At 53.4% G+C, this 13,275-nt stretch overlaps 2 protein-coding genes across 2 annotated transcripts; one reads left to right on the forward strand and one right to left on the reverse strand.

Annotated features, from left to right (window-relative positions):
- Window positions 1–1,362: 1,362 nt before the first annotated feature.
- Window positions 1,363–3,305, forward strand: CTAM01_11812 (peptidase family M20/M25/M40; the record flags this gene model as incomplete). Its single annotated transcript, XM_060527821.1, has 3 exons — window positions 1,363–1,706; window positions 1,840–3,080; window positions 3,151–3,305. 3 exons carry the CDS (start codon window positions 1,363–1,365, stop codon window positions 3,303–3,305), a joined length of 1,740 nt encoding a protein of 579 aa, XP_060377491.1.
- A 301-nt stretch (window positions 3,306–3,606) lies between these two features.
- CTAM01_11813 (WSC domain-containing protein) lies at window positions 3,607–9,127 on the reverse strand (the record flags this gene model as incomplete). Its single annotated transcript, XM_060527822.1, has 3 exons — window positions 3,607–8,481; window positions 8,610–8,731; window positions 9,043–9,127. The coding sequence occupies 3 exons, from the start codon at window positions 9,125–9,127 to the stop codon at window positions 3,607–3,609; spliced, it is 5,082 nt and encodes a 1,693-aa protein (XP_060377492.1).
- Between the last annotated feature and the right edge of the window lie 4,148 nt (window positions 9,128–13,275).

Raw genomic sequence — 13,275 nt, forward strand, 5'->3', positions numbered from 1 at the left:
GAAAAGCCGTACTAATTTTGCCCCCCTTTACTGTTTTTATTGTTTTCTGGTGGATTCCCCAGAGAACACGAACTTGTCTTTTGCTACAAAGTCTCTTTGCTTCACACTGAAATGCCTTACGAAGATGTTACCTGTCAGCCTTGAAAAGGCGTCTAGGATGTTGAGAAGTGTGTCGATGACATGATATTGATTGAAAGGGCTTTGGTTGGTAACTCGTGCGATGAACTTGTTCTAAGATGGCCCCAGTCGCGGAATGACGCCGAAAAGATAGACTTCTCTGTCATTCATTGGCAAGTTGCGGAACCAAGCCACGGGCAACGGTAGCAGCCGTAACGGTGCTTGGCATGAATCCCGATGAACCCCGCACATCGGCCGGGAACCCCGCGCCGAAACCGGCCGTCCGGGCGCCGGTACCGTTGTAAGCTTCTCGCACCGATATGAAATCAAACATAGAGCCTCTGTAGCCTACGGTTGGAGAAAACTTCTAGAAAAATAGTAGATCACATCTAACGAGTCTAATACCCGTCGTCCTTGTGTCACTCACCAACAAATCGAGCATCATCAATCCCCAAAACACAACTCCCAACTCTTCAAAATAGCCGACCGGACGATACCCGACGCAACTGACTTGCACCATCCATCAACCGACCAATCGCTCCACCCTCTTAACCCTCCACGCTCCGATTAGGAAGGTCCCACAATCCCAAAAAAGTTGCCCGCGGCATCTCTCCGACGAGACGAATTGCACGATAGCACATCATCGCCAAATGCTCCCCTTCTCTCTAAAACCTCTCCGTCCCATTGGAGCCCCCTCCGACATCTCCGTATCGGCACCGACCAAAAACCTCCATCCACCCACTCAGCCAAACAGTTCACACCCAACCGACCAACCCCATCCCCGGGTCTCCCAAACCCGGCTTCGGCAAAGACTGGAGTCCAATGCCGTTATCAACAAACCCCACTAGGCTCCTATCTCGGCAGGGGAAAGCTCTACGTTAGTATGGAGGATCGACTGAGAAGGATGGAGAGCTCTCGAGAGCAGGAGCTTAGCTGTGCCTATCACGCAATGAGCCCCGGCACGGCAAGTATAGATTCGGTGGGATTGCATACCTACATATTGACGTTCACCCGTCCCTGGCCAACCTTTTGCTGTGATTTCCTTTCCTTCTCTCAATTCTCGACGTTTGGAGGAGTCAAGTGTGGCGGTGTTGCTAGTCCAAAGCTCTACTATCTCGACCCGGGGAACATTGAGGCTGCTCAACCAGCAACAATTCGATGACCTGAATTGGTCCATCATATCGCTTATTGCCAACACACATACCTCTCCCCTCGCTTCCCCTCGAGACAAAACTAAAGCCCAAAATGCGTTCCCACCTCATTCTAACCCTCCTCTCTGCCAACCTCGCAACCTCCTCCTCCCCATTCTACACCGAACCCCAGTATCCCATCATCGAGACCGAAGATGCCTCTGCCTCCTCATCCTTTAAATGCGACCTCCCGCCCCCCGTAACCCCCTCCGACGGCCTCCCCTCCGCCCGCGACCTCTTCACCTCCAAGGCCGCCGTCCAGAAACAAGTCGAGCGGCACGCGGCCCTCGTCCGCGTCCCCTCAATCTGTTACGACGACCTCGGCGATTTCGATAAAGACGAGCGCTGGAACGTGTTTTACGAGCTTCATGATGTGTTGAAGAAGACGTATCCCGTCTTGTAAGACTCCGTCCCCCAGCCCTTCCACCAATCCCTCATCCTCCACTCCCTCCTCACCCTGCTCCTCCAACCTCTCCTTGTGACGCTCTTCAGATATCAGAAATGAAGCACGCATAAACTTACACACCCAAAGCCACGCCCGCTCAATCCTCGAAAAAGTAAACACCTTCGGCCTAGTCTACACCCTCAAGGGAACAAACCCATCCCTCAAACCCCTCCTCCTCGCAGCCCACCAAGACGTCGTCCCTGTAGCCGACGCCGCGACCTGGACCTATCCGCCCTTCTCCGCCCACTACGACGGCGAGTGGATGTGGGGCCGCGGCGTCTCGGACGACAAGAACTCCTTCACAGCCCTCCTCTCCGCTCTCGAGACGCTCCTATCCCTTCCCGGTGACGATGGTGCCGGCAGCTACGCCTGGACTCCGACCCGCACAATCATCCTCGCCTCCGGCTTCGACGAAGAGTGCTCCGGCGCCCGCGGGGCGGGCCACATCGCCACGCACCTCCAACAGACATGGGGCAACGACAGCATGGCCCTCGTCCTAGACGAAGGCGGCATGGGCTTGCAACAGCTCGACGACGGCACGCTCTACGCCCTTCCCGCCGTCATGGAAAAGGGCCACGTCGACATCTGGATCAACCTCCACGTCACAGGCGGCCATTCCTCCGTCCCCTTCCCCCACACGGGCATCGGCATCGTCTCTGAAATGGTCGTCGCCCTCGAATCGAACCCCTACTCCCCTCAGCTCACAACCTCGAGCCCCCTGTACGAACACATGGTCTGCCAGGCGCGCTACTCGCCCGACGCCCAACCCAAAATCACCCAGCTCTTGGAGGAAGGTGACCTCGATGCCCTCGCGGCGGAGCTCATTTCCATCGATCGACCGACGCACTACCGCCTCCAGACCTCGCAGAGCGTAGACTACTTCCAGGCCGGCCAAAAGATCAACGCCATGCCCGAGAAGATCAAGGTCGGCGTGAACTACCGCGTTGCGCCGCAGAACAGCATCCCCGAAATCCAGCACAACGTCGTAAAGTACATTAGCGGCATCGCTGAAAAGTACGGCATCAAAATCAAGGCGTTCGAGGGCGACGAAGAATACGAGAAGTACGCTGCGCTGCACAAGTCACACGATATCGGGTTGATGAAGAAGCTTGAGGATGGCGTGAAGCCCCTGTACGATGTCGATTATAACGGCACGCTCTTTCTCAGCCGCACGCAGGCGACATTGCCCGCTCCCATCTCGCCTACCACAGGGCCTATCTGGGATCTCTTCTCGGGCACGCTGCAGTCCAGCTTCCAGTTCGACGGTGGAAAAGTTGTGCCCGTGGGCGAGCTGATGACCGGAAACACTGACACGAGGCACTACCTGGGTATGTTTATCATCAGTGACTGGCACAAATCCCAGCAAAGTGAACGATGAGCTAAAGAAAAAAATGACAGGCCTTACTCGCAACGTCTATCGTTTTGTACCTATTCGCAACGGGTACACCATCAATGCCCACACCATCGATGAGAGGATCAGGTTTGACGCACACATGGAAATCCTTAGATTCTACTACGACCTCATTCGCAACTTCGATGCCTCAGACGCCTAGGCAAATCATGGTCATGAGTGAGATCTGTTCTGAGATGTTTGATGAGCAGGGCTTGACCATGATCAATTCGATAAAGGCACGACTGTAGAGCTCAGAGGCAAATGTCAATGAATCGATGATGTGATATGAACAAGATAGTATGAATTTGAAGCGAAGTCTAGATATGCAAGTGATTGTACGGCATCCAGTCTGAGGGTATGCCTGGGTATGTAAGAAATAACATGCTGAAAAAGTCCGAGGTCTTCTAAGATAGACCACTATTATGCAATAAAATTTAAAAACATTAGATGGTATCCATCCATCAGTTTACTGTCTGTGTGACTAGAGGCCCGCCAGTTGTAGGCCAGGCTACCGCAGTCGACAGGGCGTACAAGTCAAACATGCGCGGTCCGCCGCAATAGTTGTTCGTGGCAGTGGTAGTCGTAAGCACACCGTTCGTCGAGAATGTGCTGACGCTGCCGTAGCAGTAATCCTTGCAGGCGCCGCGTCCGACGAGTGACGTGACGGCAGCGCCGTTGAATTCGAAATTGCCACCGCCGTAGCACTCGTGGTGGTATTCCATGAAGACATACGGCAACTTCGTCGTCGAGGTCGGCGAGTTGCTGAAGAGCGAGTTGGCGTAGCCAATGCAAAGCTCAGGTGTGCCACTGTTGTTGGCAAACAGTCCGGGCAGTGCATGTCCATTACCGCTGTCCTGGAAACAGCCAATGTAGTAGTATCCGTTTGTGGGAGTGGCAGTCGGGCCGGCAGTAGTGCTTGCGAGGGAAGAGCTGCTTGCCGTGGTTGATGCGGGGACGGTGGGTACGGGAATGGTTGAGGAAGAGGATGTTGGCGGCGCTGCAGATGAGCTACTACTGACGGAGATGGTTGTGAACGCCACGACAGAGCTAGACGAAGAGCTTGACGAGAGAACGGACGAGCTGGAAACCTGCGAAGAGCTGGTAACGATAGGCGACGAAGAGGATGAAGTGAATGCACTCGAGCTGGAAGAATCACTGGCAGTCTGGCCCGTGAATGCAGCCGATGACGAAGAAGATGCCGAGCTGCTTGATTGGACAACGGAGGAAGAGCTCGACGGGAGACCGGTTGATTGGGATGACACCGGCGAGGCAGAAGAGCTCGAGCTCAAGATCGAGGAGGTTGTCTGAATAGACGACGTTGACACCACACTAGATGATGAGCTAATGATTGTCGAGGAAGTCGATACTACAGTGCTTGAAGACGAGCTGGAGCTGGCTGGGGAGAACGTGTACAGGTCAAGACGCCCACCAGAACCACAGTATTGAAGCGCATTACCCTTGCAAACCATGTTGCAGTCTGTCAGGGCAGCCGGCAAGGATCCAGCGTTGGTGGTATTGCCGCAGAAGCATTCCCGAGCATACTCGACACCCATGTACTGCCAGTTGCCGGCAGAGCAGAAGGTGGCGCAAGCCTCGACAGTCATGGTATCCGCAGCAGTGAAGGCACCAGTCAAGGCACGAGTGTTGCTACCTTCGGTCTGGCAACCCAAGAACTTGTAGTTGCCGGCTTGGGGGGCGTGCTGAGGAGCCGAGGGAACCTTGTTCGGGATAGTGTTGCTGTAGACTGACAACCTAGCTCCGCCTCCACACAACCCGGTCTTTGAGCCAGCGCATGGCATAGAACAGTCCGACTCCGAGGCAGAAGTTTGGGACGCCTTCACATCCCAGCCGCAGAAGCACTCGCGGCTGTATTCGACACCAAAGTAGTTGAAGGCTCCTCCGTTGTAAGCGCCGGCGCTGCAGAATGCGGCGCACTTATCCAAGGTCATGTCATCCGCAGCCAGGAAGGATTCAGCCAGCAGGCGAGTGCCGTTGATGAGATCCTTATAACAGCCAGAGTACTGCCACTGGCCACTGATGACAGCTGGCATGGCGGAGTTGATGGGCGACATGACCATTGTAGACGAAGGGCTGGAAGATGAGGTGCTCGATGAAGAGGTCAGTGTGGATGAGGCCACCGTGCTTGTGGCCGGCGTGCTGCTAGAAAGTCCTGTCGCGGAGGAACTGCTCGAGATCGCGCTGCTGGATGAAGACCCGCTTGCAGAGCTAGTCGAAACAGTGACGGCACTGCTAGAGGACACAATGCTTGAGCTGGAGCTCGTAGCAGCTGGTACCGATGAGCTGGAGCTGGAGCTTGGAGCGTTGAGAGAAGCGTAGAAACCGGCAATGTCGAACGAAGTAATGTCGGCGTATAAGCTCATGTGGCCGCCATCACCTCCGCATGCCTGGGTATCATCACCTGTGCAGTCAAAGGTGCAAAGGTTGAGAGACTCAGATCGGTACGTCGAAGGGGTCTTGATACTTCCACCACACCAGCATTCTTGATGGTATTGAACTCCGGAGAGGATGTAACCCTTGGCAAGGCAAAGAGTTTGACATTGCTGGAGAGTGTTGGTTTTTTGCTGATCAGCCGTGTTGACAGAAGTCTGCAAGTTACGGCCGGCACTGCTTGTGTCTTGGAAGCATCCAACCCATTGATAACGCGCGGTGCCATTCGTAAGGAGGGGTCCGACCTGCTTCGAGACAACGGTGCCGGAGAAGGCGATGTTGTGCAGTCCAGACGCTTGGCCAGTGGTGGGATCGTTACCATCGGAGCTGATGGTCCACAGAGCCTTGAGCGCTTGAGACGGATGGTTGGGCTGGACTGGCGCAGCGTGAATGCCGACACTGCCAATGGCACATGTACCAGCAGCAACCTGTGTTCCCTCGGTAAGCTCGGCAGTAGGGTTCAAAGCAAACAACTGAGGCGTCGCAGGGGGCTTGGAGATGGTAATTGTCAAGGGCGCGCCACCCTTGTTGCAGACTCGGATTTGCTTATCGACCGAAGTGCCAGCAAGAACATTGCCAAAGGCGACGCTGTAGTCTGTGAGTGCGTTCCAGTTACCTGCGCCGTCGGAGAGTTCGAATGTTACAGCGGGAGCATCGTTGACGGAGGCGCTCAACGTGAGGACAGAGGAACCACCGTTAGACCAGATGACGACCTTTGAGGAGTAGGAGCCCGCAGTGGATTGGAAGAAACGGAGAGGGACCGAAAGACTCTTTCCAGAGTCCAAAGTGGAACCAACAGCAGGAAAGCCGGAAGAAGTGAATCCAGCACCCAGAGTGCCGTCGTTGGTGAAGTTGGTGTAAGTGCCAGCAGTGTCCTGCCAAGCAAATCCAGTAAAGGTGAGGGTGCCATTGCCGATGTTCTGGAGGAGAGCAGTGGCGGTGAGACCATCGGGTGAATCGCGCAGCACGAGTCTTCCGAATGTGATATCTGATGGAGTCGCCTTGAGGAAAGCTCCTTGCTTGACGACGGTGCCCTGGACTGTCACAAAAGTGCTCGCGGCGTAGTCTGCCGAGGCGTTGACAGCGAGTGTGATAGCACTGGTAAGGAAGCCGGGTACGACCTTTGCAGCAGTGTTTGAGAGATCCCACGTCACATTCAGGCTGAAGGATGTGCCCGCAGCTACGGCGCCTTGGGGGAGAGTCGAGTTGGAGCACGACCAGGACGCGTCGGCGACGGAACATCCAACAACACCAGCCAAGGCGACATTGGCCTTGCAGCTGACAGTGGCGCTCGCGGTAGATCCAAGTTCCAAGGAGCCAAAGTCAAGAGGAGAGGTGCAGTTGACGGCAGAGTTGACCGGCGCACCAAAACAGACGAGCTTGTTGGCGTTGACGTGGAAGAAGACTCGGCCGTCGCCGAAAACGGGACGCTGGTACTTGTTTGTGCCTTGAGACGAAGGAAGGGTGATGGGAACCATGACACCGTCCTGAGGAATAGCCTTGAAAGCCATGAGACCAGTGTTGACATCAGTAATCCAAACGATTCCGGAACCAGCCTTGCCATTGTCGGAGGTAACTGTCATTTGGCCAACACCAACACGGCCGGCCGAGATCCAGGAAGACTGGCCAGCAAGACTGAACTGCGGCACGCCCTTGGAGTCGAAGCCGAGCTTGTAAGCAACAAGGGCACCGCCGACAGTGGTTGCATAGATGTAGCCACCCTCAGCAGGGTAACTGCCGAAACCGCCATACAGAGAGCCACCAAGCTCGATAGTCTGCAAGACACCATCACCACCGTCTGCGGCCTGACGGAATCCACCAAGGTTGTCAGCGTTGACCACGTATGTTCTGCCCTTCTTACCCGCAGTCACGCCGATGCGGTTAACACCAGCGCCCTTGAAGACAGAACCGTCCAAAACGGCAAGACCAGAAGAGCCAACGTCGCGGTCACCAGCATCGAGCGCGACATAGTCGTAGGGTTGGAAGTAGTCGATGAGAGACCATTTACCAGTAGCCGACAGCTCCATCTTGACGATACACTCATCGAGGGTTGACATGGAAATTCTGCCGCTCGCCGGAACATTGCCGTTGGCGTGTCCCTGGCCGTTACCAGCCACGAAGTAGACGTTGTTGCCGATGGTGGGCAGACCCATACCACTCTGCCAGATGCCTGCCTTGCCGCTTCTTTCGTTGGCAAGGTCCAGAGCCTGGGGGCTAGGTGCACCGGGAGCTGCTTCCGTCGCCCACATGCTCACGGGGCCGACGCCTGGAGTCTTGCTGACCGAGACGATGTAGCCGGTGTAGTTCCAGCGACCACAGTGTGATCCAAATGCAGCAACAATGTGGCCGTTAAGCTCCGTCAGGGCTGGGCGCTGCAGGGCCACACCACCAACAAGATACCGGCCACGGTCGTTGTCGGCATTGATACCGTCAATGAGAGTCGGGAAGCCAGAGACGTCTTCGAGGCTAGGAATGCGAAGGGCGTACATCTTGTAGACTCCGTTGGCGGTACCGGAGGTAGTTCCGTCCCGGTAGCCTTTTGAGAAGAGGTACATGATATCGGTGTTGGGGTCGATGATGGGGGTTCCCGTAACGCCAATGAAGTCGGGGATATCACCGCAGTTGCTGTCGGCGGCGAGGAAGGGTGCTTGAAGTGTTCTCTCCATCAAGCTCTTGCCAGTCTTTCCGTCAAAGACACGGATGATGTTCATCTCGGAGGCGGTGATAACAAGCTCAGATCCGCCATTGGGCGTGTAGACCAAGGGCTTGGCGAGCCAGTTCTCCTTGGCATTGGGAGATTGGAACGTCCATAAACTCTTGAACCCTGAAGAGCCTGCGATATTTGGGTTCAAGTTGTGATTGGGAAGGTATCCGGATTGCGGTGCATCCTTTCGGGAGGGAAGAAGTCAGTATTGGATACTCGTTGAATTACACCCACATGGAGCTGGCATGCGGAGGTCTCGCCGGCTGCCGAGCCGCAAGCCAGTGTAAGCGGGAACAGAGGAACGGAACTTACAGCATCGCGGTACGAATCGGTAGAGGCAAGTGAAGCAACAAGCGCCGGCAACGAAGCCAGCAATCCTAATGAGAGTCTCATGCTGGGCTGTTGAAGAATGAAAGCAGTTAACAATCGAATGCCTGCTTCGAGTATAACAGTCCCAGAAGTGCCGCGAAAAGTGAATGGAGATGAGCACTTGGTGATGATGGCGTGCTTGGATTTGTCCGGGGCACAGGGCGGATAATAAACAAAAGTATGTGCCTGCCAAGTCTGCAGGCCAAGCTCAAGGTCTCAAGGTGTGAACTGTCTGATGGTCGGAGGGCGACACAACACAGGACGAGCAGGGCAGCTGTCGTCTGCTTCGAGACCGTTGTTAGTCGAACACATGGCGCGAGCTAGGGCCGGTCGAAGGCAGTTAGCCGGCGATGCAGAAGCCCCCTCCCAGGGTGACTGCAAGCGCGAGAGTCTACCTTAGTGTAGGGTGTACGGAGTACTTGGACGATAACCGTATGAGTGAGGTAAATCGGCGCACCCATGCTTGGGATGGGCTGGGTTTGGGTTGTTTCGACTGGCGATGTTGGATTCCGTAGGGATGGTGCGGATAGCCAAGCCTAGTTTGATTAGGGCGAGATATTGAAGGCGCCAGAGACATTTCAGGACAAGCGGAAAAAGCATAGCTGGGTGAGCAGGGAAGTCTTGTCTTGGGAGGGGGTCGATCCGGCAAGGACCGTCTAAAACACCACCAAGCGAACGCACGCTCATGTTCTGAGCGTAAAGACGCGTAGACAAGACTGGACTCGAAGAGGCCAAGACAGATGCATGGCCAGAGAGCTTGGGAACCAAGGGAGCGGAACGGGACCGGGCGCGACGGCGAAGGCGACGGATGACTGTACTCGACTGGCTGTGAAGGCATCAAGCACAAGTTGGTCGAAGCCATGCGCCGCCCATGGGGACCCGGAGAAGGGCCACCATGTGTCCAGACTGTCGGATGGATCCGTGGAGAAGGCCATGTGACGGTCCAGGATTATTCGGATGGCAGGCCTCTCGTCCAGAAGCGAGGCAAGGCCATTGATTCTCTCCATCTTTCGCGCTCTCTCTTTCTCTCTCTCTCTCTCCGTTTCCTAGGTTGAAATCCACTTGGTCTGGAGCTGTTATGGGTTTGAAGGCTGAAGCTGGTGACTCGTGAGGTTGGGATCAGTTCAGCACGTCAGCAGCCGCAGCCGCAGCCGCAACCTAATGGTAGGTATGGGCGCCTCTTCACTCTTACACCCAGCTGGTCGGACGAAGCTTTGTGGCTTTAGGTCTCGGGGTTGGCGTTTGCCTGGGTAACTGCACTATAAAATTCTTGCATTGTCATCGGGTTGGAGCTGAAGCGGCCGAGAGGCCTAAGGGAAACAATCGGCGTGGTTCTGAGTACCTTGTTATCAAAGAAAGTTAATTCTTTCTAAGTCATAAGTATAAGAATATAGTTTTAATAAAATAGTATAGTACCTACTTAGCACTTAAATTAAGATACTTTTTTAAGCTTACTATAAAAGAAAAATAACTATACTACTAACTACTTACTATTAAAGTCCGTAAGTAGCGCTATAGCTTTAATTACTATAGCTTTAACTATAATAGCTTCGCCCGTAATAAGCAAAAAATCTAGTTATAAATCCCTTAAAAACCTCTTATTAAGAGCTATAAGAGCCTCTAAGTATACTAAGTTAAAATGCTTACTAAAATACTAATAACTAAACTAACCCTACAATAACGATTTTAATAAAAAACTTAAAAAAAAACGCTAGAATCCTTACTATCGTTAAGTACGATTTATAAAGTATAGTAACGCGGCTATAGAGTATTACTAATATATCCTACGCTAAGAAAGGTATTATTAATATTAACGAGATAGATAGGGCCGTGTTAATATAATACCTCGGCTTCCTCCTATAGCTCGAGGATAATTACCTTAAATAGTATTAAAAATCTATTAAAAAGCTCTCTTAAGTACTCTAGCACATCCACTACTATTTCCGCAATAGTAAGACTCCCGGTACCTACGTATAAGAGTAGGTTACCTACCTCTAAATAGTAATACTAGCTTATTAATAAGCTATCAAAACTACGATTCTAACGATCCTTTAACAAGGGAGAGGGTAGAATAGAGGAAAGGATAGGAGACTTATGAAAAGGGTTAAGGTTAAATAGTGCGGAATTCGAGGGTAGGGTAGCGTCTATATATACTGCGGCAATCCTCTAGTAATACAAAACGATGGAGTTAAACAGTGAATCGGCGTGGTTCAATTTGTGTCTAGACCTCGAAGGGGAAGAAAACGACCGGCGCGGGGCGGCAGCTAATTACTTGCCACGAGTAGATTGGCTTGGTGTTGGTTTGCGTTTCCTTTTTTTGCATATCGGCAGAATGAGATCTTCGCAGGCGCATCCCAAAGTTGAAGACATGAAGAAGCAAGCAACAGACCAGTGACCACGAACGCTGACTTTGCTTGGTGCATCTGGTGCATCTGGTGCATGGGAGAGCCAAGATTCTAGTCGGATGAGGCGTGAGAGAAGCAGCCAAAGAGCCCAAAAAAAGAATCAAACGGAGGAGAGCAGGGAATGTGGCCTGGGGAAAATTAAGTGGCTTTTCTGTCTAAGCCCGATATGGAGTTATGGGGTCTTGAAGCGAAGGGCGGCGTAGGCGGGGACAACCCTCGAATCCCGCACCTGCCTCCTGCGACACTGGACACAATGGATGAGGAAAGGGCACTTGCCTCAAGCAGTGTAGGTAGGTACGAAGTACGGAGTGGACGTACCTTTGGTAAGGCAAGAGTCTGGAAGGCACAGGGGTTGCCAAGTCGCGCACCTGCACTTGCACTTGCACTTCACCTGCACTTACACCAAACCTAAGTGACCGGCGCGGCTGCACCTAGCCACGTCGCACTTTTCAGGAAAACACCACGATGATTTTTCTCTGGCATACTACCTAAGGTACGGAGTGATGTGCTCGGAGAAATGTGCATTGGCTGCTTGGCTCCATCATCTTATTGTGCATAAGGTTACTGGCGCTAGCCATGCACGCCGCTGCACGCTGCACTCTGCAAGGGCGACAGCACGCGGTTGGGGTTCAGCCGGAGAGAAGCTACCGCGGAACACCTGAGAAATAGCGTCCACGCCTTCTCCCTTACCCATGGAAATGCACGTTTTCTTCTGAGTTACTTCGTACGAAGTACACCATCGTGAGGGCATGAGGTGATGACGTCCATTCGGGAAGTTGGAGGGAGGCAGGGTGGCCCCTCGCTGGCTTCCTCGCCAAACTCACTTGGACACGAAGCCGCGACTATTGAATCTTAATCCTCGAAATTATCGTACAATTCGGGAGGGGAAGAATGATGAACGATGAGGCAGGCACGCCTGAGGCAAGCCACCTCATAGTACACCTTCCAATGCCAGTGACGTCCTGCCATCATCCTCGTCCCTCTTTCCCTGGTTTTCAACCTTGGGCGGGAGACCACTGACAAAGGCGGAGGAAGAGGAAAGAATGACAGCCCGTACCCTCCACTGCTACGAATACACGTGCTTGCCGGCCGGACGGCGGTGCGCACCTTCCGCTGCCCTTCCATGAGTGGGGGTGGCAGGGAGGCGGCCCAAATCATCGGTTCCAACACGTTTTGGGGGCAGATGCGGTTGTTTGTTCGCGCCTTCCACCTGTACTGCCGGTCCTGCCTTCCAACTGCTTGCCTCCAGTGCACTTACCCCGCCATTGAACATCACCACGAGGCTTCGCTCCGGTCTTCGTGGCGGATAAGCAGCCTTAGATTTTCAGCTTCTCACCGACTTGTGTCCCCGTGCCTCTTCTTTTTTCCATAATCATCATCACCGCCTGTTTGCCTCGAGTTTGTCGCCATGTGAGGTGCCGTCTCATTACGGATGCGTCTCTCACATAAATACCATGAGCAAGCAACAACAGCCACACCACGTCAGGCCCAGCTGAAATAACCCTTTCTTTCTTTTTTCACACAGCTTGTTCCACCAAACCACGAAAACACAAATGGAGCATTGATAGATCTCAAACATTGGCTTCACATTGGCACTCGGCTGCATCGTGACAGACGCCCCCAAAGGCTCACATCTCGTACGACGCGCTGCCTACCGTACGCCGACACCCTCATTGCATTTCTGCACTTGGTCGTTCTTGTCTTCATCCCACGGCACTTCAACTTCCGAGTCATCGCTTTCCTTGCAGGCTGCAGCCGTCGCGTCCCGGATGCAACTCTGCAAACCAACCTAGGGCGCATAAAGAGCAATTTTGCACACAAACTAGTCAGTCATCATTCGTCGCATGTTTTCTTCATCCCAAGGTCTGTTCGTCACAGTACGGATACTCCCTTCTGCGTCGTCCCATCTCACATGGCCATCCCTTTGCTTGGCTGCAGTCACTTCAGTAGTCTCCCGTAGTCTCATGTCGGGAACCACGGCCCATCACATTGATCACACACTTTCTCTACGTGCCCTCAGGTTTGGTTTCTTTTTTCCACCATGTGTGTTTGTACTTACTAATTCGCGCAAGCGTGACGCCAATGTAAGGTACCAACGGCACTCTTCCCCCCTTGACACAAACAAACTTCCCATCAACCTTTATCTTTGTCTTTATTCTCACCATCAGCCGTTTCCCTCAGACTCGGAGAAGAACTGAGAGGCT

This window comes from Colletotrichum tamarilloi, assembly GCF_030869305.1.
Source record: "Colletotrichum tamarilloi strain Tom-12 chromosome Unknown Scaffold_68.1, whole genome shotgun sequence".
In the NCBI taxonomy this organism is placed as follows: domain Eukaryota; kingdom Fungi; phylum Ascomycota; class Sordariomycetes; order Glomerellales; family Glomerellaceae; genus Colletotrichum; species Colletotrichum tamarilloi.